Source organism: Ammospiza nelsoni, chromosome Z (assembly GCF_027579445.1).
Source record: "Ammospiza nelsoni isolate bAmmNel1 chromosome Z, bAmmNel1.pri, whole genome shotgun sequence".
In the NCBI taxonomy this organism is placed as follows: Eukaryota; Metazoa; Chordata; class Aves; order Passeriformes; family Passerellidae; genus Ammospiza; species Ammospiza nelsoni.
Window position 1 is genome coordinate 45,543,373 of NC_080669.1, and position 20,417 is coordinate 45,563,789.

A 20,417-nucleotide genomic window follows, 5' to 3' on the forward strand; every position below is an offset into this window, starting at 1 on the left:
GATAAGCACATGAAGCAGTTTATGTTAACCTGTCAATCTATTTTTAAAAATGTCAATTTGTACTTTGTCTCACAAGTGCTGCATTATTAATGGTGGTCAGTATCACGCTATAAATAAAACAGAAATGCTACTAGAGTGAGGAAAGGAGGCTGTTCAACTAACCGTATCTTTAAAAAGCGGAGTAAGATTTTTATTTTTAGTGGTTGATTATTGGATACAAACACAGCAGTCTCTCTTCAGACTACAAGGAAATGAGAAATTTAAAATTGAGATCTGCCAGTTTAGCTCTTTCATGTATGGTGTTCTTGTTCATTTTGTAAACTAAAAGTAACACATGTTTCCATCTGTCCTAATTTATAAAATGAATTTTTAGGAAGTTCTTTACACAGCAATTTACTACTACTTAGGAAGGAAAAAAAATCTAAGACAATTCACTAAGCTGTCCCTCAGACAGACTTCCATTTTCTTACCTTCTTGCTTTTCCTGAGCTCCAGATATTCATAACAGATACTCAACCCCCACACCTTTTAGAAGTTCATTCTAAATCTAAATAGCTGGCTTGCAATTTTATATTAATATAAAATGTCATTACTGCCTTCATTAAGCAACTGCGCTTTCCAATTTCTGGGAAATAAAAAGCCCCAACAAACATGTTTACTCTCCGCTATGCAAACTGAATTTATCGCACAGTCCTAGTTCAGGCATTTCCATAGAGCTGTCTAACTGTCTCTTTACAACACAATAAAAAAACAAAGTACTCCAAAAACCCCAAACTACAAACCAGCAGCAAGTTTCCATAAAGGTTTTGATAAGCATATACACCATTGCATATAACCAAAGCCAAGGAAAACCATTGCATCACAGTTACTGCATATGGTTTGAGCAACTAAAACCAAAAGATTTTTCTACATAAATAATATACACAGGAAAGAAGATAAATATCAATCACTGGATTAAATCAACATGGCAAATATAGATTTTATCAGTAGAAAAGCTGAAGTTTTAAGCTGGAACATAATCTTCTGGAACTCTTCCTGTGTAGCTAGTCACTTCTAGGGACAAAAACTACAAAGTTCACACACAGCTGAGTTTAAGTACTCTTAAAATTTTACCAAGCATTACATTTCTCTAAACATTTTTTAATATCCTCCATACACATTCATGCAGAAGAGCTACTCTGACCAGGCAAAACCCCCTAGAATTAATCAGAAAAACACTTTGTTATTAAGAATTCTATAAAGAGATTTGAGAATCTATTCATATAAATTCCTACCATGATTAAATCAATGTTGGCCTTCCTCTTAGATTGCCTGAAGTGGGGGCAGAGCATACCATTTTACTCTTGATTTATCATGCTGTGACTACATGAATTAGTGCAAGTCACTCTGTAAGAAGTGACACAGCAATGGCACTGTAAGAACAGACACAGCAATCAAAGCAAAGACAGCACAAGCTTATGAACCAGGTTGCCTGAAAGTTGGACTACCAGATCTACAGGGCATTTTATTTTGTTCTTTTAACAACAGACCCAAACCTTCCACTCCACAACCATGCCCCAAGGACCCACATTTACACAACTGATTAGAATGAACATCCATTCTAACCTTGTATACAGAATTCCCCACTGGAAGTCTGACTTCAAGAATGAAGGAACTACAAAACTTTAAGATAAAGAAGGGTATTCTTAATAAAGACCAACTGGCACTGACTACCATCAACAGCACTAATTTAGTATGCACAGATTAATATAACAAAGCTTAAGTTTGTCCATATATGAACTTTCTATAATATGCATAATTTCATCTCATCCACTGACCATACAGCAGAACTTTCATCTTCAGTTTCAGCCTCCAGCCTGTTGTAAACCAATTAAACACCTTTGAGGTGTTTTGTCTTATGTGCATAAAAGCAAGTCACCTAGCATCATATACTGACTTTCATCATCCTTCCCCAAACTTAATTCATTTGGCTAGTTCTTTACTTGATGTAATCCAGTGAGTATACAAGAAATAATCATCCTTTGTTCATCTATTCCAGAGAAATCAGCTGTTTTCAGTCACAGTACTCTAACCAGATCCTCTATTTTTCATTCAATGACAGGTTACTGTCACATGGCCATACCTGTTCTGGATATATGACAATATAATTTTGCTCTTGAAGCACACAAAAAAGCTATGCTAATAAGCATTAATTTAACTAGTATTCTTTCATCAAATAAAGGGAAGAGATGACTGTCTTACAAAATATTCCCGTAAAACTATCTATCAATCCCTACCCAGTAAAATACAAATGATACAACAAGAGCAGAAGCAACTGTGGGGTTCTGCATACAATATTCATATCTCAATACTACGGCTTATAATTAGACTCATATTCATTGCTGAAAGTACAGTAATACTGCTCAGTGACAGCAAACTTCCAAATTTATGCTTATATGTTAACAAAATGTGGTCATTTTATAGTAACAGTAGAGTTAACTATGCACAAAAAATCATTACATTCCTCATCGGATTCAAACATGCATACCTAATCCAAGTGCCTAAAAGAAAGCTTCATGAAAATCCAGCTACCCTTTCCTACAAGAGAACATTACAGATATCAACACCATCTCATACTACAGAAAACTTAACTGAAATACAACAGGTTAAGACAGAAGTAGTTAATGAGTCTGACTCTGGATCAGCAAGATCAAGAGAAACTGAACTTACAGTATAGTGAAAGATTGTTGAAAAATATTAAAGATTAAGATATCATTCAGTAAATTGTAAGTTCCACTGAGAGCAAAGGTAGTTTCCACACATTATCATTTCAACACTTATTTTATCAGCTATTGGTATTTTCCTATGCATTTAAATACATACTGGAAAGTTATAGTTACTGAAGACATTATGAGGATACAGAAGTAAAGATTAACTATGTGCCTCAGGAAGAATGCCTTTAACATTTATCTTTGAGCATAATCAGTTTTTGATTGGAAACTTAAGTTTTAACATGAGTACAAAATACAATATTCAATTTGCTACTGAACAACTATCAATGGTACAGAAGCAACAGAAGCATCAATGCTAAAACTCTGGCATTAAAGTACACCCTCTGAAAAACAAAGAGAATAATTACAAGACAGTTTCAGAAGTATATTTCTATATACTAGAGACATGAAATGATCCAATGGTATTCCTCAACTTCTAAATAATAACTTTAATTGCAGCTAGATATAACTAACTGGAACTTACTAGCTTTCAGGAATACCATCTACCAACTGAACTGTCAAATACCATTCACAAAGCACGAGCCTGAACAAAAATGGAACTAAAATCCACGATTAACCTTTAGAACTGCGGATGCTTTTAATTCTTTCTCCATGTAGTCAAGAAGTTAAAGAACTTAAAAACAGATGCATCAATTCAACTCCAAGTTACCAGATCTAACAAGTGCCAGAGAGAAAAAGAAAAAAGTTACCTGTAAGAAGTTCCACTGTTACATACATCCTAGTCTGAAGACATGCTTGCCAGCTTGCTTTCCTTTTGTAAACTGCCATGTATCAAAACATTCCAGCAGAAATGGTGGTATCCCTATAAGCCCTCACTCGACCACCACAGCTGGAGATGTGCTGTACAGCATGCCTGAAGATGCCCTTTGGCTACATCCTTGCCAACACCTTCCTCTCCCTGCCTAGTTGGCATGCTAAGCTCTTGCCTCTTAATAGATTTTTGGAAGTTCTGATCATAGGCTCAACAGACTGCCATAAATACACCTCAGTGAGAACCCATCCTGACAAAGTTCTAGAAGCACAAACGGTTCAAAAAAATAAAACATGTTAGATGAACTGTTTAAGTTTTTAGATGACTACAATACTTGCCAGACATCTAAATGTAAAAACCTCCTTTTCTTCACATGCTTTTCTCCAAAATATATTTGGTTGATGCAATCAATTCAGTCTTTTTTTAAACCAAAAGGTGTTAAATAAAAATCTCTTTGTAAGCTGATTACCAGCAAGGAAGAATACTTCTTGTTCATCATCCTTAATTCAACTTGAAAAAATTCCACATATTTGGTGGAATAAGAACATACATGCTAAGATTTAACACTGCTACTTTAGTTATTTGTGTGCTATGTGGAAGTCGGGCTGTTCTAAATCACATAACTGGACAGACTATTTAACGATATTGCAGAAAGATTACAGCATGCTTTTTGATAACTATTAGTCATAATGTTATTATGTACTGTATTGTAATGCTAAAAGCCAAAAAAAGCAGATTTTTTTCTTTATCTTTTACAGCAAATAATTATTTTTGATTTTCCATGGAGTCATAAATGTTGGGAAAAAACTCCAATGTTATCAAGTCCAACCATCAACCCAGCACCACCACATTCACCACGCCATCAAGTGCTATATCCTCACCTTTTTTGACACTTGTAGGGATGGTAACTCCACTGCTACTCTGGGCATCCTGTTTCAATGTTTTACAGCCCCTTCTGTAAAGCATTTTTACTGTGCAATCTAAACCTCCCCTGAGACAACCTGAGGGCACTTACTCTCATCCATCCACTTTCTACCTGGAAGAAGAGACTGAAATACAACTTGCTAAAACCTCCTTTCAGATAGTTTAAGAGGACATAAGGTCCCCTCCTCAGCCTCCTCTTCTCCAGCCTAAGAAACCCAGCCCCCTCAGCCACTCCTCATAACACTTATGCTCATTTATACAGAGGTTCGTTACTCTTACTAGTCTATTCCAAACCTTCTTTTAGCATTTGACAAAAACAGCAACACACTAACTTGTTCAGAGAAAGAAAAACAGAGAAGAACATTTGTTCACAGAAACGAACATTTTCTTTTGGAAATCTACAGAGTTGTGTTCAGAAAGTCAAGAACCACATTCAAAGAACCACTACCCTCTTTCTAGAGCAAAGACTGTGAAGGATGATACCTCCTCTGGGAAGCTGGGTGGGGGACTTAAATTGACCATGTAAAAAACTTTGCACCCTTCAGAGCCAGACAGTCTATCCACCCACAAAACCCTCTAGTGTAAGAAGTGAAAAGTTGCTTGCTGAAGCCACAAATTAAAAGAGTTTTAGCATTAGGAATTCCTTGTCCTGCTCCACAGTGTTCCACTGATGCCACTGTCATAAGCAGATGACCTTAAAGAATTTGCCATACCCATGTTTGCTTTCACCAGACACAAATATTTAGCACCTCAAAACAGGAATGATGGCAATAATAAAATTGTACTTACTGTAATCTCAGCCTTGCTCAGACAGATAGAGCCTCTGCAGCCATACTCTGTTTCATCTTCAGACTTGTAATAACTGAGTGTGTTGCTTTTCAGAACTACCCATCGATCCTGCCAGCCATGAATATAGTTGGTCCACTGTAAAAAATTTTCCAGAGATCAGCCGACAATAAGACAACAATAAAAGAACAATGGATGTTTTCTAGGCTTTTGAGTACCTGAAGAAACAGGTAACTTATTTTTACAAGCTCTTTTTAAATGAGAAACTTTTTTCTCCTCAGAGCTTCTAGAATAATTTTACAAACTCCCAAAACAACCAAAACCCATTTGTTTTGAAGGGTCAATAAGACAAGAGATGTCTGGACTCCAACTGCACTGCCATGGCCAGTCACAATAAAGGAAATAAACATACTGACAGGGGAGGGGAGAAAAAAACCATTAATGACTAAGGTGAGTTTAGGCACCTGATTTAAAATCTGGAGCTAGGCCAAAAGACAAGTGGAACACGGAATAATTTCTTTTATATAAAATAGGATATAAAGTTATCTTCATATAAATACAAACATGCCATTATCCCACAGCACTGTAAATAACTACTGTAGTACCTAGGGGACTCAGTGCTTTATTAATTTAATATTGCCCATAGATACTGCTTTAGGCTTTAATTCTAACTACTTTCACTAAGAGGATACTTGGTTATAGCAGACATCCAATCATGTTTTTGCTATTCAGATTTTTCTAGGGACTCCACATTCACATACTGAATAAAATCAATATTCTGGGAACAAATTCTGGATTAATTCTAGAGACATCTAGTAAAAAGTGACTGAAAGTTCTGATTACTATTCTTACATTTGCAACATGTCTTCTGACTACACTCTGTAGAATCATATGAACTTCATAGAATCATCTGACACTAATAGAAAATCAGGACTAACCAATAAGTCTGACAATACACTGATACTTATTAATCCATCATGGTGCAAATGTCATACATTTGATAAAAATAGAAACAAAAGCATTGGAATCAATCTTATCATACAAGCATTTCTTTGATTTTGACAAGTGTTCTTTCATGAAAAACTCGGGTTAACATTTAAGTCTATCCATCATTCATTATTTTGTAATCTAAAAAATGAGGGGGAAAAGTCAACTAAGAGTCTCATTGCCACTTCGTACTACATACATTAGTTAATACATACTCCATAATTACATGTTAACTTCAGTAATAAGATGACTAGATCTAAAGAAAACAATTACAGCTAAGAAATTCTTAACAATTTTCAAATGTAGGCAAGATCTTGATTTGCTCTTAAAATATAAAGCCCTTTTTCATTTCTTAATACATCTAACTGCTAATGCAGCATTACTTAAAGAAAGCCTCAAGTGTGCTTGGTGCATGAAGTGGTAGCACAAGCAGCCAGAGGCGTATTATTTCCTGCCTTCCTCTTTTCTATCTCTCATGTTCCCAACTCCTCCCAAGATGTGCAAGGCAGAGTCCAAAGTTATCTTGGGGAAAAAAAAACCAAAGAAAATGACCTTTTGTCCTCTGAAAAGTTAACAGAGACATAGCAGTGAATCTTGCAATCTGCTGTTGCAATCTTGCATTGCTGTTGCAATGCACATGTGCCATCCTTTAAGTATATTTGGGTAGGCACAAGGTTTTGACAGGGAAAAGACCAGTGTTTTTCCAAGCATCTAGATTCTCATGCTTCCTGAAAGCCTTTTCCTCTGAAGTTCTTTCTTTGTATCCACCTTAAAATCATTAGCAGGAAATACAATGGAAAAAAGAGTTGCAAAACATTTCAAAAGACCAGCAGGATACACTCCTAACAAGTTTCTCTTACCAAATTCCTCCATTACCTTCACAGTTTCTCTTTACTGAAGGCAAGAACTACTAAAACTACTACTCACACAGTGAACCGCAGCCCACTTCTATGATCTTAGAATTTAATTATACACAGTAAGATATTAAAAATAGGTATTTCCTTAGTAGAAAGTTCAGTACGCTACCATTCCATTTAAATTAGTTTACCTTAATAATTACTGAGGTATCAACTAACAAAAGGTAACCTTACCCCTCAATCATATTCATTGAGACAGGTTTCGTCATACTTGACTATTCAGATTAAATTCCGGGTTCTCATGGGAAAGATACTCGCTGCTACACTCAGCATAATCATCCAGAAAAGTAAAAAGTTTGCACATACCTCAGCTAGAATGTCTGAAGGTATGGCTTCACCTGCTACACCACTAAGAAAAGCACCTGGACTTGGTATTTAATTTGCTAACATAAAAATTAATTACATCCCATAAATTACTTCCCTTCTAACGATGGAAGCATCTTACCCAAGGAAAACTTTGCTGTGAAAAAAAGCAAACAAAACAGCAAAAGTACACCAAACAAAAATCTCTTTTTGTAACTAACTCTATCTCACATCCATCTCATCCCCTCCTTTCACCATCCACTATTAGGTAAGATCTTACAAACGAGAGCAGAGATCCTTCTCTTCTACTAACCATTCCTCTTATCTCTGGGGTTAGAAACATTTCCAGCCTGGAAGGAGTTCACAAAGTCCCTCACAACAGTGTGAACTCAGTTATGGCTGTTTTCTACGCATTCAGGGCAGTGTAAGATCTCTGTATCCCGCGCCTCCTACGTTGGCTTGTGCCTAGCCTTATTGCGTAGGACAAGAAAAAAAATTCAAAACATAGTGCTTTAATCTTAGATATTTCAGCGTTATTCTGAATATACTTTTTGTAATAAAAAAAAAATAAAATATCCGCATGAAACTAAGTAATACAATATTCTAAAGTACTTCTGAAAATAAAATTTTCCAGTATAAACCAACACATGCTCGGAAGCCACCTTATTTCCAGCGATAAAAGAGAAAATAACTACGGTTATTTTTAAAAGGGGAAATAAGCCGTATAGCCATTTTCCTTTTCCTCTCCTCCCGTTATCTCTTGTCGCAGGAGTATTTCAATGCCCTGTTTTGATACTTGCACTCAAAGCCGTGCCTGCTCCCAAGGAAACACGACTGGCTGCGGGCACCTCCGGGAGCTCCCGGGTATCAGCGACACTCAGGCCCGGCGCCGCTCCGGCCGGAGCCCGAGGCGCGGGGGAGACGCCCTCCCTGCGCGGCTGCCGGAGCCCAACGCCGTGCGGCCGGCGGGCTCGGGGGGCGGCGGGGACCGCGACTCTGCTCGAAGAAAGGCTCCCCCCGGCCGCAGGGGGCGGCGGGGCTGAGGGAGGGGGCGCCCGGCGCCACCGCGGCTCTGCCTGGCAGCAGCTCTGCCGTCAGGTGGCGGTGCCCCGGCCGTGCCAGCGCCGCCCGCGGAGCCGCCCGGCCCCCCCGCCACCGGGCCCCTCGGCCCGAGCCCCTGGGGCGGTCGGGCCTGACAGCGAGGAAGACGGGGGGGCGGCAAGGCGCAGGAACGAGGTAGAGGCGGCTTACCTTGCTGAGCACCCCGCAGAGCTCAACAGGCAGTCCGAGCTCGGTCTCGGGGTCCTCCTCGGAGCCGGAGGAATTCCAGCTCTGGTTGTCCGACATGGAGACCGGAGCCGCAGCCACCGCCGAGCTGGGAAAGAGCTGGAGCGGCCCCCGCCCACAGTAGCCTTCTTCTGCCGAAGGGACTGGAGCGCCGGGCTCTACTCGAGCGGGTGCCGCCACCGAGCGCCGCCCGCCCCTGCCAGCGACCGGCCGGCAACCAGGCTCGCAGCCCCGGGATCCCCTCGCCGCGGCCCCTCAGACCCCGCCCGCGGCCAGAGCCACAACACCGGGACAGCGAGGGGAGGAGGGGCGAGCGCGCGTCCGCCTGCTGGGCACCCGCTCAGCGCGCTCCCGTCGCCGCCATCTTAAGTGAGGCGGGCGCTCATCGACAAGCACTCCGCCCCGCCGCGGCGCGCCGCGGCAGTTGTAGTCCTGGCTCGCACGGCCGTGAGTCCCAGCGCCATTGCCCCTCCCCCGTGCCCGCAGGATGTGCTGGGAGATGTAGTCTCACTCCGACGGAACGCGGCCGCCATCTTGGTTTCGTCGTTCCGGTGCCGGCAGTATCGCCTCAGTGCCCCCGGGGGAGGGGAGCTCCGCTACCAAGGGCGACGGTGCTGCCCGGGGCGATGTTTGCTTTGTCGTTTGTGCAGAGGTATTCGCTTTATCTTTAGCGAGGCGAAGGGTCTCTCCGGCTCTGCCCGCTTTCAATGCGAGATGTAGCCTCTTTTGCTCGCCTCAAACCGGCGGGACTCGGAGGACCGTTGAGGCGGCTGAGCGCCAAGTTTTTCCCTAATCAAATATGGTGGAGGCGGCGGGAAGGGGCGGGAGGTGGTGCCGGGAAGGAGAGGGGAACGAGAGGGAAGGGCGAGCCGTTCGGAGCCGTCCGGGCTCTGCCTCCCCGGCGGCGCGCAAGGCGTGGGGTGGGCAGGGCAGAGCAGAGCAGGGCACCCGTGACGGGTCAGCGCTTCAGCGCTTCGGCTGGCAGCTTCTACGCGTGTCCTGTCTTCCGTTTATTAGACTGCTTTCGTAGTCTGGGGAGAGAAACGGTGTTTTTTTTTTTCCCCCCTCCAACGTAGTCTGAACTATGTGTTTTCGTCGATAGTTATGGGTGGAGATGTATTTGAAGGATGGGAAAAAACCCCCCATCTGTGCTGCACCTGTCACTTCATGGTTTATGAACAGCGAATGTAGTGGTTTGGGAAGGACTTAAGGTTTGTACTAACTCATGTCTACTCTCCTGATTTCTTGGGCGGGGGAAAAGTGTGTTAAAGAATGTTGGTTGAGGAAATTTCGGCTTGGGAAGATACACTTCTGTTTCTGTTGTAAGAGCAGTGCTGCACAATTCTGTTTTCTCTGACTTCTTCCTTAGGACATATTGTGTAATTTTCCCGTTAGGCTGTTTGAAAGTTTCCGTTGAGGATTTTTTTTTTTAAAGAACATTGTCACATCTACTTATATGCATTCTCTATATATAGCAGTTAAAAGTTAAATAATATTCATACTGCTCAAAGTCTCAGATATAAAGATAATTACAATGAAGACAAAACTGAGGATAATTCAAAAGGCAGCGTAAGTGTCCTAAATTATTAGAAATAAAACAAAAAAATAGTCATAGACATCTTAATATTTGCATAATCATTGCAATGTACAGGAAAAAAACTTTTACAGAAGTCTACTGTGAGTGCTACTTTAGACAATTTGCCAAAACCCAATGTTTTTTGATTCACTACGTGTTTGGGAGGAAACCAAGTGCATTTTTTTCTCCTTAGTGTTAGTTTTAATGTATTGTATTTGTCAAGCAGGCTTTGTAAGTATTGATATCTATGAGAATAGTTTATATGTTGTTGAACAATAGCAATATGTTGTTGAAGTTAGTTGGCATTACCTGTAAAGCCAGTTGTGTTTTCCCAGTTAAATTCTGAATGAACTTCCTTTCAGGAGTAGGAGCTGAAGAAACATGTCTGAGCAAGTCCCTTTAGCAGTGGCAGTAGCATGTACACAGACATTTCCTGTCATGCTTTTTCTATTCACTTAGTTACAGATGAAGCTTGATTTTTCTGTTCCCCCTCCAGAACATTGCAGCAATCAAGTGTTACATACTAAAAATGCATCAGGTAGATATTTTTTCAGGTCGTTTGACAAACATACCCATCCTTTTTAGAGAGAGTATTTGTTTTGTTGATTAATTGTGGCTAGCACTTTACAAACTTTAACTGAAAAAATATTGAATGCTTAAAGGTTTGCATTTTCAGCTTTTCATATAATGCATTGGCTGTGCTAGGTAATAGATTTTTGCCACATGCTCCCAATGTACCTTGTTTTTCAACACAGTGTCACCAATTTATCTTCTTCCAAAAGCTGTATAGCAATTGTGAATACCTTATGTAAATTACCCTTTCTTTCCAATGTTCTGACCGTTTTTTAGAAGCATAACATATTGTCTGTCACTCTTAATGAGATAAGGCCATACCCTTTTCAGCAGCCATGGGGTGCAGTGGGAGTAGATTTGTAAAGGACTGGTTTAGTGCTGAGGACTTGAAGTTCTTACACACGTTCTGAGAGGTGTTTTTTTCAGAGTACAGTAGTTTGATCCCTTGGAGGGCATTACATTAACAATTGTAGTTTAGCAGGTGTGCTCTGGAAAAGCAGTCTTCCAGTTATGTATTGTTTTAAAAGAATCAGGTTTGCCTGTGCCAAGACCAATCTAGGATACAAACCAAAGCATAGGAAATGTAGAAAATCATACTGGTATCCAGATGCACTTTCTCCTCTTTAGCTCCTCCTATACCTTTTCCATTGAACCGTTATTTTGTGATTTATTGCTGTGTTTGTTCTTTCATAGCAAGTATCCCTGCACTCAGTCTGTACCCCTTCTAGAGTCTTAGGGATTGCAAGAAGTTTGCAAATTACTGTTTTATGTATAAAAACCTCACCTTTATTAGAACAGCGAACCGATAGTGTTCTGAATCAATGTTGTGTATGCTACTTGTAGTACCAAAATCGGGAGTGCTGTGTTTTGTTGCTTGGAATGTCAGTCATAATGAGCGCTGTCAAGTGGGTAACTTCATGAATATCTATTTTTTTCTTTGCCTTTTTTATGTATCTTTTTTCCACTCCCATACCTTCTATTTTAGGGTGTTAATTTTATGTTTTTAAAACAGAATCCTCACCACTTTCTTGTGTGTTCATGCTTAGCATTCTGTTTGTTCTGAAATTTAAGGCTGTTTTTCTTAGGAGGATCTGTAAAGGAACTTTGTTATGCCACAGTGTATTGCCTAATAGCATAGACTCAGAAATATTAATGATTCAGACACTTTATTCTAGAACAGCTTTGCTCTCTGTGAATCACTGTATTAGGCTTTTATTTCTAAGTTAAAAAAACAAAAAAAAAAGATATATGAATCTGTTGGCACTAAATATGTCTGTAGAAGCCAGGTTGCAGATAACTACGTTACCTCTGCTGTGGCTTTTAGTGATGAGTGTTCAGTTCCTTCATTATTTTCTTTATGGATTAAACTACTAAAGCCTTTATTTTCAGTAATCTAGAAGTGCAAGGAAAACTTAGTTTAAGACTTGAGATAAATCTTTGAATTGAAAAGGTAATTTAAAATACTGGATAGTGGCAGAAAGATACCATGGTTCTTTACTCTTCAAATAAACGTACGTGTTCTAAAGACATGAGTATTTTTTGACAGAGAAACTGAAAGGTTTCTTTTGACAGAGAAACTGAAAGCAGAATTTAGAACAGAATTGCTTTGCATCTTGCCTACAGAAAATTGATAGGGGGTGAGTATTCCACTTGTTTTACTTGGGTCACTCTTCACATAAGCAAGGAAATATTCAGACAGTTTGGTGAATGGCATAAAATATTTTGACATTTATTTTTGAAAATTGTCAGAAGCAGTGTCTATTAACTGTTTACTTTAAGTATGAATTATTTAATGTTTAAAAAGATGGATTTGCCTGTAATTTGTTACATCTAAAAGTCAGTGAGTGTACAGAACCTTGTTTTTTCAGGGCTAATTCCAGGTGCTTGTATGGGATTTATCTTGTTGTAAAATGCTGAGTCATCTGCTACTTTAAAAGTTCTCTCATTTCATATGTGTCAGCTTGAGCACTTGGAATTTTCACTTCCATAAATTTGGCCCAGTTTTCTCTTCAGTATTAATTTATCGTGTGCTCTGGCTTATTACATTTGTAAAGATACTACATCTTTATTGAAAGATTCTTTTTTCTAAAGAACTTGTTTGTTTTATATTTTGAGAGTGAGAGAATAGTGAAACAGTAGTTTTGACCAGACTAGCTGGGAATCTATGTGGTTAACACCATGTATGTTAATGCATATGTATTAAATGACAACATTCTTCTGCACTTCCTTCTGCCAGGTCTTTTCTTGTAAATCATTACAGGATTAGAACTGACAGGAGTCTTTTCAGGAAGCCAAGCCTAGTAAAAATCAAGCCCCCTGTGGCTAATAGGGGTTGAGCAGATAGTTAGGACAGTCTGATATGCTTTCCTGAACATGCCTTTAAATAAAGGAATCTCTGAAATATATTAATTGAGAGAAAATAGGAAGTTTATTGGGCTCTTGCTACAGTAAATGATGTATCAGATTTTGGTGCAATGTTATTGGCGGTTTTTATGAGTTTTACAGAAATTAAGAAAAATATTTAATTTAGATGCTTGTTTTAGGCATCCTGAGGATAATAATTAAAAGAAAATTTGGGAAAGAGTCTCTAATATTTGTGTTGCTATTTGCAACATTTATTCAATTCTTTTTGCATAACATGGAGACTTACTTAGGATAACTAGGGTGTAAAAGACAGTCCTTTATGTCTGTGCTATATGTTTTGATTCCTTTGTTCAGCTTTTGAGCTCTGGGCTCAGTTGACAATTGTGTCTCCTAGTAACTTCTTTGCAGCTCACATTGTCATGAGAATATGCAATAGCAAAGATATCAGAATTGATGTTATTTAAAAGGACAGGTACACAACTTACATGCATTGAGCAATAACTCAGTATGCAAATAAATTATTTTTCAAGCTTTTCCATACTTGTGTCATTTTCCAGCCTTAATAGTTCTTCCCATGTTGTTAACATGCTCAACAAAAGATGAACTGTTAACATATTTTGAAAATGTTAATAATGTACATAATAGCACTACGCCTACTGAGCTGAATATTCTTATATACAAATATAAGAATATTATAAATGTATATTTTGCATTATTTTATTACATGGAAACTGCAATTTAAAGGCATTTAACTTTTCATACTGTATACAGAGTTTATGTTGCTGGAATTGGAAGATCTTTAAGGAAGACAAGCTGGAAGAGTTGCACAGGATCAAATACAAGTAATTTCCTTTAGGTTGGTTCAATCAACTGCTAAAAAAATGCTATCTTTCAATGGAGGTAAAGGCACTTGAAATTAAATTGTTGCTCTGATTTTATTGCTGTTTCTCTTGACAGTTTCAAATACTATATAACCTTGTCTTAATAGTTTAGTTTCTGTGCCTGATTCTAGAAGAGCTTAATTACAGTTTAATTAGTGATCTTTTCCCACTTGTAGGCATGCCAGCTTACTCATGGAACTTTCTGCACAGTAATGGTATTTTGTGTTTCTTCTCAATGTTTTTTCTTGTTTGTTGGTTTGCTTTACATTAACCGTTGACACTCACTGCCAAAGTCTTTACATTTAGAAATCCTTCCCTAGCAATTGGAAAGTTACCTCCTTCCACTTTTCCTGGTTCCCCTAATTCCCCAATCGCAGGAATAGTAAGGTAGTACATTGCTAAAGACTGCCTTCGCAGATTCCTCTGGTTTCACACACTACTTGCTCACTGTGATACTGAGGGTGAAGTCATCTTTTGTATTAGAGGAAGCAGCTTTGTCTTGCAACAGCTTCTTGAGGTAACAGCATGCCAAAAGTATGTCACTCTGTGTAGACTGTTTCGTTAGATTCTAGTCCCTTACCCACTTTTTCCAAATTTTTTTAGCGAAAAAATTGTCACCACGAGGTCAGTGTTTTCTCTATCCTAATTGAAACAGTTACAACATTTCTACATTGACATATTGTTCACATTTTGCAGTTTCAAACTCTGCTGCTTCTCTGTTACATTTAATTTTTTTCATTTTCACCTGTGGCAAATGAGCACTGATTTTATCTGACAGTTTTGTATCATTTGTCCTATTGTAGCCATTGTGATTAATTTCAGTGTGTTAAATACTTTATGGATTTTTTTTCAGACCTGTTAATTTGAAACCAAGATAATGTTCAGGTTCTCTTCATATTAAGCAGGTGGAAATTGTAACACATGTTATTCATGTTTTCCTTTGTGTACACCTGTAAGCTCTGGTGGACAACAAATATCATGTCCTCAGATACATATTTTCTTCTTAATTTCTGCTAAGATATTATTTGATATTTATACTTTTTCTTATCTGAGTCTAGCAATATATTTTGTTCCACACAATAAGCTGAAAAGATGAAATAACACCAGGTGATCACCATTTATGAGACTTTATAATGACGATTATTTTTTCCATCATTGTGATTATCATGGTAAATTTTTTTTATTGTTAGATGTGTAACAATGACATAGAGAAGACTTTCTTTTGACTAACATAAATTAGTTTTTAAAGCCTCTGCTATAAACTGAGCCTTTAAGAGTGCTCTGAATGAGGAAGGGGAAAGTTTTGTACATGTTAGGGAGAAAGACACTTTCAGGAATAAGGAACAGCTAAAAACATTTTGAGAAATGGAAGCAATCTTGTGTTCATTCCTGTTTCTTGAAGGCAATGATGATAAAAGAAGCAGGGAGAATAGTGAAGGGATATTTACTTTGATGAAAATATTGCTTGGAAATGTTGCTCATTACTTACCAGAGATTGCCAGTAACAGTGGAATTACTGGGAGCTAGTTTATACAGGGGTGCTTATAAGCATGAGATGAAATTTGGAATGTTGTTTGGGATGCAGTGCTTTTTGCTTTGATTGAAGTCTAGCAAACCTGTTCTGATAAATGTGTATGTTAACTGTAAGAGATTGTCCTACTGCAGCTGAAAAAATCTTTGAAAATGTTCAGCATTGTAGTCTTTTATTTGATAAATACACATGTTGTGAATCCACTCCTATTCCCAGAAGCTCAAATGCTACTAAAGGATTAAGAGAAGGGTCCTGATCTCTACATCGACTTAAGTTCTTTGTAATACGCACTGTAACAACTGTAACAACGCACTGTATATAAACACAGCATTATGTAACTGATCTTGCATTTTTCAGCAGACACCATTAACAGTAATGTGAATTAATGGCATATGATTGAAATTCAGATATTTTTGACAGAACATTTTTTGTAAACATGGGTTTCTTTAATATCTTGTCTTTAGTTGGCTAGTATGTTTCAGCAGAAGGACCTCAGGAAAATATGAATGTTGCCATCATTATTTTTTAGAAGTTATTAATGTGGTTCTTTAGTAAAGAAATTCACATCTAAATGCAAAGCCACATAATGACCTTCTTGTGTTTGGTTGCTAATGAGGCCCACTTAAGTCCTGGCATGGGAAAGGAGCATTTAAAGGAAAAATGACACACTCTTAGATTTGTGTATTTTGTGATTAAGAAAACTGGTGTATTTGCCTAAAAGGGTGGGGCTTCTCCAAATAGCAAGGGTTCCTGTCACAGGGAGCAGTGTAAAGTTGATGGTTGAATGTCCATTCTGCATGACAGTAAAACTGGAGTGGTTTATGAGTCAGTGACTTGGGATAGGAAGAAATGGTTTCTGTATGCTTTTTCAGTAATGAATACATGTTAAATAATTTACAGCCTTATCACACTTGGACTTTTTGACAGGGCCTCTTTCAGCATTACAAGGGGTAATGGTTTTATTGAGGAGGATTGGTATACGTAATGGTTTTATTGAGGAGGATTGGCCCCATTACTGGAAACATCTCATAGCAGGTTGGACAGGGCTCTGAACAACCTGATGTAGTTGAAGATATCCCTTGGTTGGACTTAGTGAATTTTAAAAGGTTCCTTCCAACTTAAACTATTTTGTGAGTCTGCCTGTTTGAATCTGACTAAATAAGACCATTGCTTCATGGTACAGAAGATGAAATTTGCTTTCTTTATTTTTTTGAGATCAGTTAATAACTAAACAGCTCACCATATAATAAAAGCCTATTGAGGATTCAACAATTTTCTTTCATAAAGAGCAAAGGAAGATGTCAGAAGTTGACATACCAGAAGTATCTGCATGTATAAGAAATTACAGGTGACTGTAGTTGAGTAACAAGGGCTTGGTAAGTTCCAGTAGTTGGATACCATGACACAATACATTAATGGCAAAAAAAAGTGCACAAATTTTATCCTGAATTAGGGTTTTATTCAAAACTTTTAATTGAAGCCATCTGTTTTTAAAATATGTGTTTTGACACAAACAAGGTCCTGAATTTGAGCTAGAAATTACTGGAAAGGATTCTACAGGTTGACTCAAGCAAGGATGATGACCAAATGACGGGTGGTTTTCTTCAATTTACAGATATTGTAATTTTTTTTCTTTTAATGTAATAGGCAGCAGTATTTTGTGTTTAAGGTGGTAATGTTTCATTTGACAGGATAATGCACAGGTACAAATGTCATGTTCATATGTAAGGTATAGTGAATGTCCATTCATATCAAAATATATAATCCACTTTCTCTAAAGTACTAGCCTTTACCTGAGGCTGCTCTGTGCTCAGCTATTTCTGTAAGGGAGGTTTTAATGGAAAATGGTTTTAATTTAATAAGAAAAGAGTCTTACTGTATCCAAACACTGATAGAGTTTTAGGTAGTTTGATGTGGTCTGTGTCACAGGTCAGCTACTTTGTAAGAATATAAGTCTTCATATTTATGATAAATAAAATTAATGACAAAATCTAATTATTGTTCAGTTGAAACATAAATATTTTATTACTTTTTTTCAGATATTAAGTCGTAAAACAGGTACTTGTTTTCAAGAAATACAATGGACGACATGAAAAAAGTTTCTAACAGCTCTTGCAATGATGGACTTCTACTTAGAATGGGCCTTAATGATAACAAAGCTGGAATGCAGGGTTTGGATAAGGAGAAAATCAATAAAATCATCATGGAAGCTACCAAGGTTGGTTTGATTACTTTTTTCCTAACGCTTTTTTTGTGGTCCAGTGTTTGAAAACCCTCCCCCTCCCTTCCCCAAGTTGTATCCCTCATGTGTGTATATGGATAGTATCTTCTTGGAAGAAATTTATATGTGGGGAAGAAGGAGAAGGGCCATAGTTTAGTTTACTTTAGAGTATTGTTGTATTCATCCGCAAGGACATGGAGGACGACAGCTGAGTATATGCTTAAGTGCTCCTTTTTTGTCCAAAGCAGTACGTAAATACTACAGCATTTGTCAGAGGTAGTGGTGGAGGCTGCAGCTTCCTCTTTTTCTCCGCCTTTCCATTCCTTTTGTCCACCCCATCATTAATCAATCAGCCAAGCAGATTTACTTCTTTTGGTCACCTTCCTGTAACTGATGAATTTGATGTAATCGAGTTTTTACTGCCTGTCTTTGTCACTGTCTTCTCAATACTCAAGAGAAGTGGCGAGTAGTGTACAGCTTTATACTAAAGATCACAGAGGCCCTCACAACTCTTCAAGCCATTGAAATACTTGTCATCCTGGTTGTTATTGCAGAGTTGCAATAGAACAGTATAGGGGTAACACTTTATCTGAGAAAGTCAGGGGGTTTTTTTCTTACTTTTCCTTGCACAAGTGTGTATTTTATTTGGTGTCATCATGGCCCAAGATTATGTACTTTGACGTTTTCCTCATGCATTCTGTGTTGACTAATATTGCTCTGTAGTGATCTGCAGTGGTGGGGCAGAGGGAGAAAGGAGGAGAGTGAAAACATGCTGCAAACCTTTCTTATGTAGCAAGCTTTTTCCTTTTTTTGCTTGCAGTTCACATTGATGATACTTTCTAGGCTATCAAACTTTTCATTGATAAGTTGTTTCTTCTATATATTGTGTTCACTCTCTCTTGAAAGCAGTGCTTTGTCAGACATATCGCAGATAATGATATTTACATAAAATATTTTGTTACAGCAATTACTGTTTCTTTTCCTGGTATGAAAGGGAATGAACTGTAAAATAGGCTTTCAAAGCTGACATATAGGCATCTGACTACTTGAATATATTTCTGTCAAAAAAATGCAAGAGTTTATAATTGCCAGCTACACATCAAAAAATCCAAAAAGAAACATTGATTATTTTCCTTAAGCTTTTCTATAATCTTTAAAATGACACCTACAGACACTACCCACTGCTGTACTGCAAGGTTTATGGCATTTCAACTGTGAAATACTTCAATAAATGGAAAAAAAAATTAAAACTTACTTATGATCTCAAGAATTGTGTTGCTTTCCACACCTACATTTTAGTACTCATTTCTTTCAGTGAGTGTCAGCAAGTCATATTTGATGGCATAGGTGAGAAAAGATAAAAGGGCATATCTGACATTCAAAGAAAACACACCCTAATTTTTTTTAATTAGATATTTCTTCTAATGAAACGTGATATATTACAGCTCTGCCATCATCTTTTTTATAGTTATTATGAAAGTGGATATTTTTGCTTTTTATATAAATGCTTGAATCTGACTTGTCTATGGCTGAATCCTTGGTATCAGTGATAGTTTGGTGGTTAGATACTTTGACCTAAAGATGTGTTCATTTTTGCAGGTTTTACCAAGAAGTTCAAAATAAGTCTTTTCTTGCAAATATTATTTCACTTGTAAGCTAAGACATGTTGCAAGAAAAACATTTTATTTCCTACTTTTGAATTTTTATCTTTTCCACTTCATTATATGCCCTCCTTTCTTTGTTCTGAGTCAGGAGGGAAAGTGACATTACACATTCTGTACATGATTATTTTCTTTTTTTACATTTGCTTGTATTCATGCCTTTTTTTCAAGGAACAATTACATATATGAGAGCAACAGGACTTTTTTATACTCATTTGGTTTTCATCATCCTCTTCCAAATAGCTTGTAATTCTGCAGTGTTCTTCAAGATTGAATGGCCAACAAAATACTCAACATTACAAGTGAATTTGACTTATACAACATCATTATATATTTCCATATTTATTAAGCTATGTGGAAGTCTGAAAAAAATGCTAAAATAAATTTTTATTAGAGTTTTGTACTCCATACCTTGGAGATATTGCAAAGAATAGTTTGATTTTTATCTATTCTTTCAAAATTTTTATTGCCAGGTGTTAGACTAAATAAACATACAAAGTTCTCTTAATAACTCCTTAAACTCCTTTGAGCAGGAGAAATATATGTGTGTCATTTGAAGAGATGCAAAGAACCAGTGGGCTTTTTTGTGTCTTTTTATATGAAAATCCAAAGCAGGCATTAGAAACCATCTCTGTGTTTTATGTTTTCTTTATTTAAAGATCAAATATGGTTGCTTAAATACAAGGTAAAGACAAAAAAGAAAAACATAGTGTTTTTGTGATTTTTTTCTTTCAGGGTTCTAAATTTTATGAAAATGAACTTAAGAAAGATCAACAAGTTAACCAACGCATTGAAAAAATGATGCAGCTAAAAGAGAAAATTACAGCCCAACAGCTCTTGAAAGCACAGATGCAGGTACTAATCTTCTAATGACTTACTGTGGTC

At 37.7% G+C, this 20,417-nt stretch overlaps 2 protein-coding genes across 8 annotated transcripts in view; one reads left to right on the forward strand and one right to left on the reverse strand.

Annotated features, from left to right (window-relative positions):
• CERT1 (ceramide transporter 1) overlaps positions 1-8,981 on the reverse strand; it is a 77,958-nt gene extending 68,977 nt beyond the window's left edge. For both annotated transcript variants that reach the window (XM_059491899.1, XM_059491898.1), the window contains exons 1-2: positions 8,690-8,981; positions 5,235-5,369 (exon numbers count right to left, since the gene is read on the reverse strand). In XM_059491899.1, the coding sequence (XP_059347882.1) occupies positions 5,235-5,369; positions 8,690-8,785 (231 nt within the window). In that variant the 5' untranslated portion in view covers positions 8,786-8,981. The remainder of the gene's footprint in view (positions 1-5,234; positions 5,370-8,689) is intronic.
• Positions 8,982-9,190: 209 nt separating this feature from the next.
• POLK (DNA polymerase kappa) overlaps positions 9,191-20,417 on the forward strand; it is a 33,831-nt gene continuing 22,604 nt past the window's right edge. For 2 of the 6 annotated variants that reach the window (XM_059492007.1, XM_059492012.1), the window contains exons 1-3: positions 9,191-9,377; positions 17,690-17,868; positions 20,268-20,387. In XM_059492007.1, the coding sequence (XP_059347990.1) occupies positions 17,731-17,868; positions 20,268-20,387 (258 nt within the window). In that variant the 5' untranslated portion in view covers positions 9,191-9,377; positions 17,690-17,730. Of the gene's footprint in view, positions 9,378-9,733; positions 9,937-12,446; positions 12,512-14,009; positions 14,139-17,689; positions 17,869-20,267; positions 20,388-20,417 lie in introns of those variants that run through there. The other 4 variants (XM_059492008.1, XM_059492009.1, XM_059492010.1 and 1 more) reach the window with 4 other exon arrangements.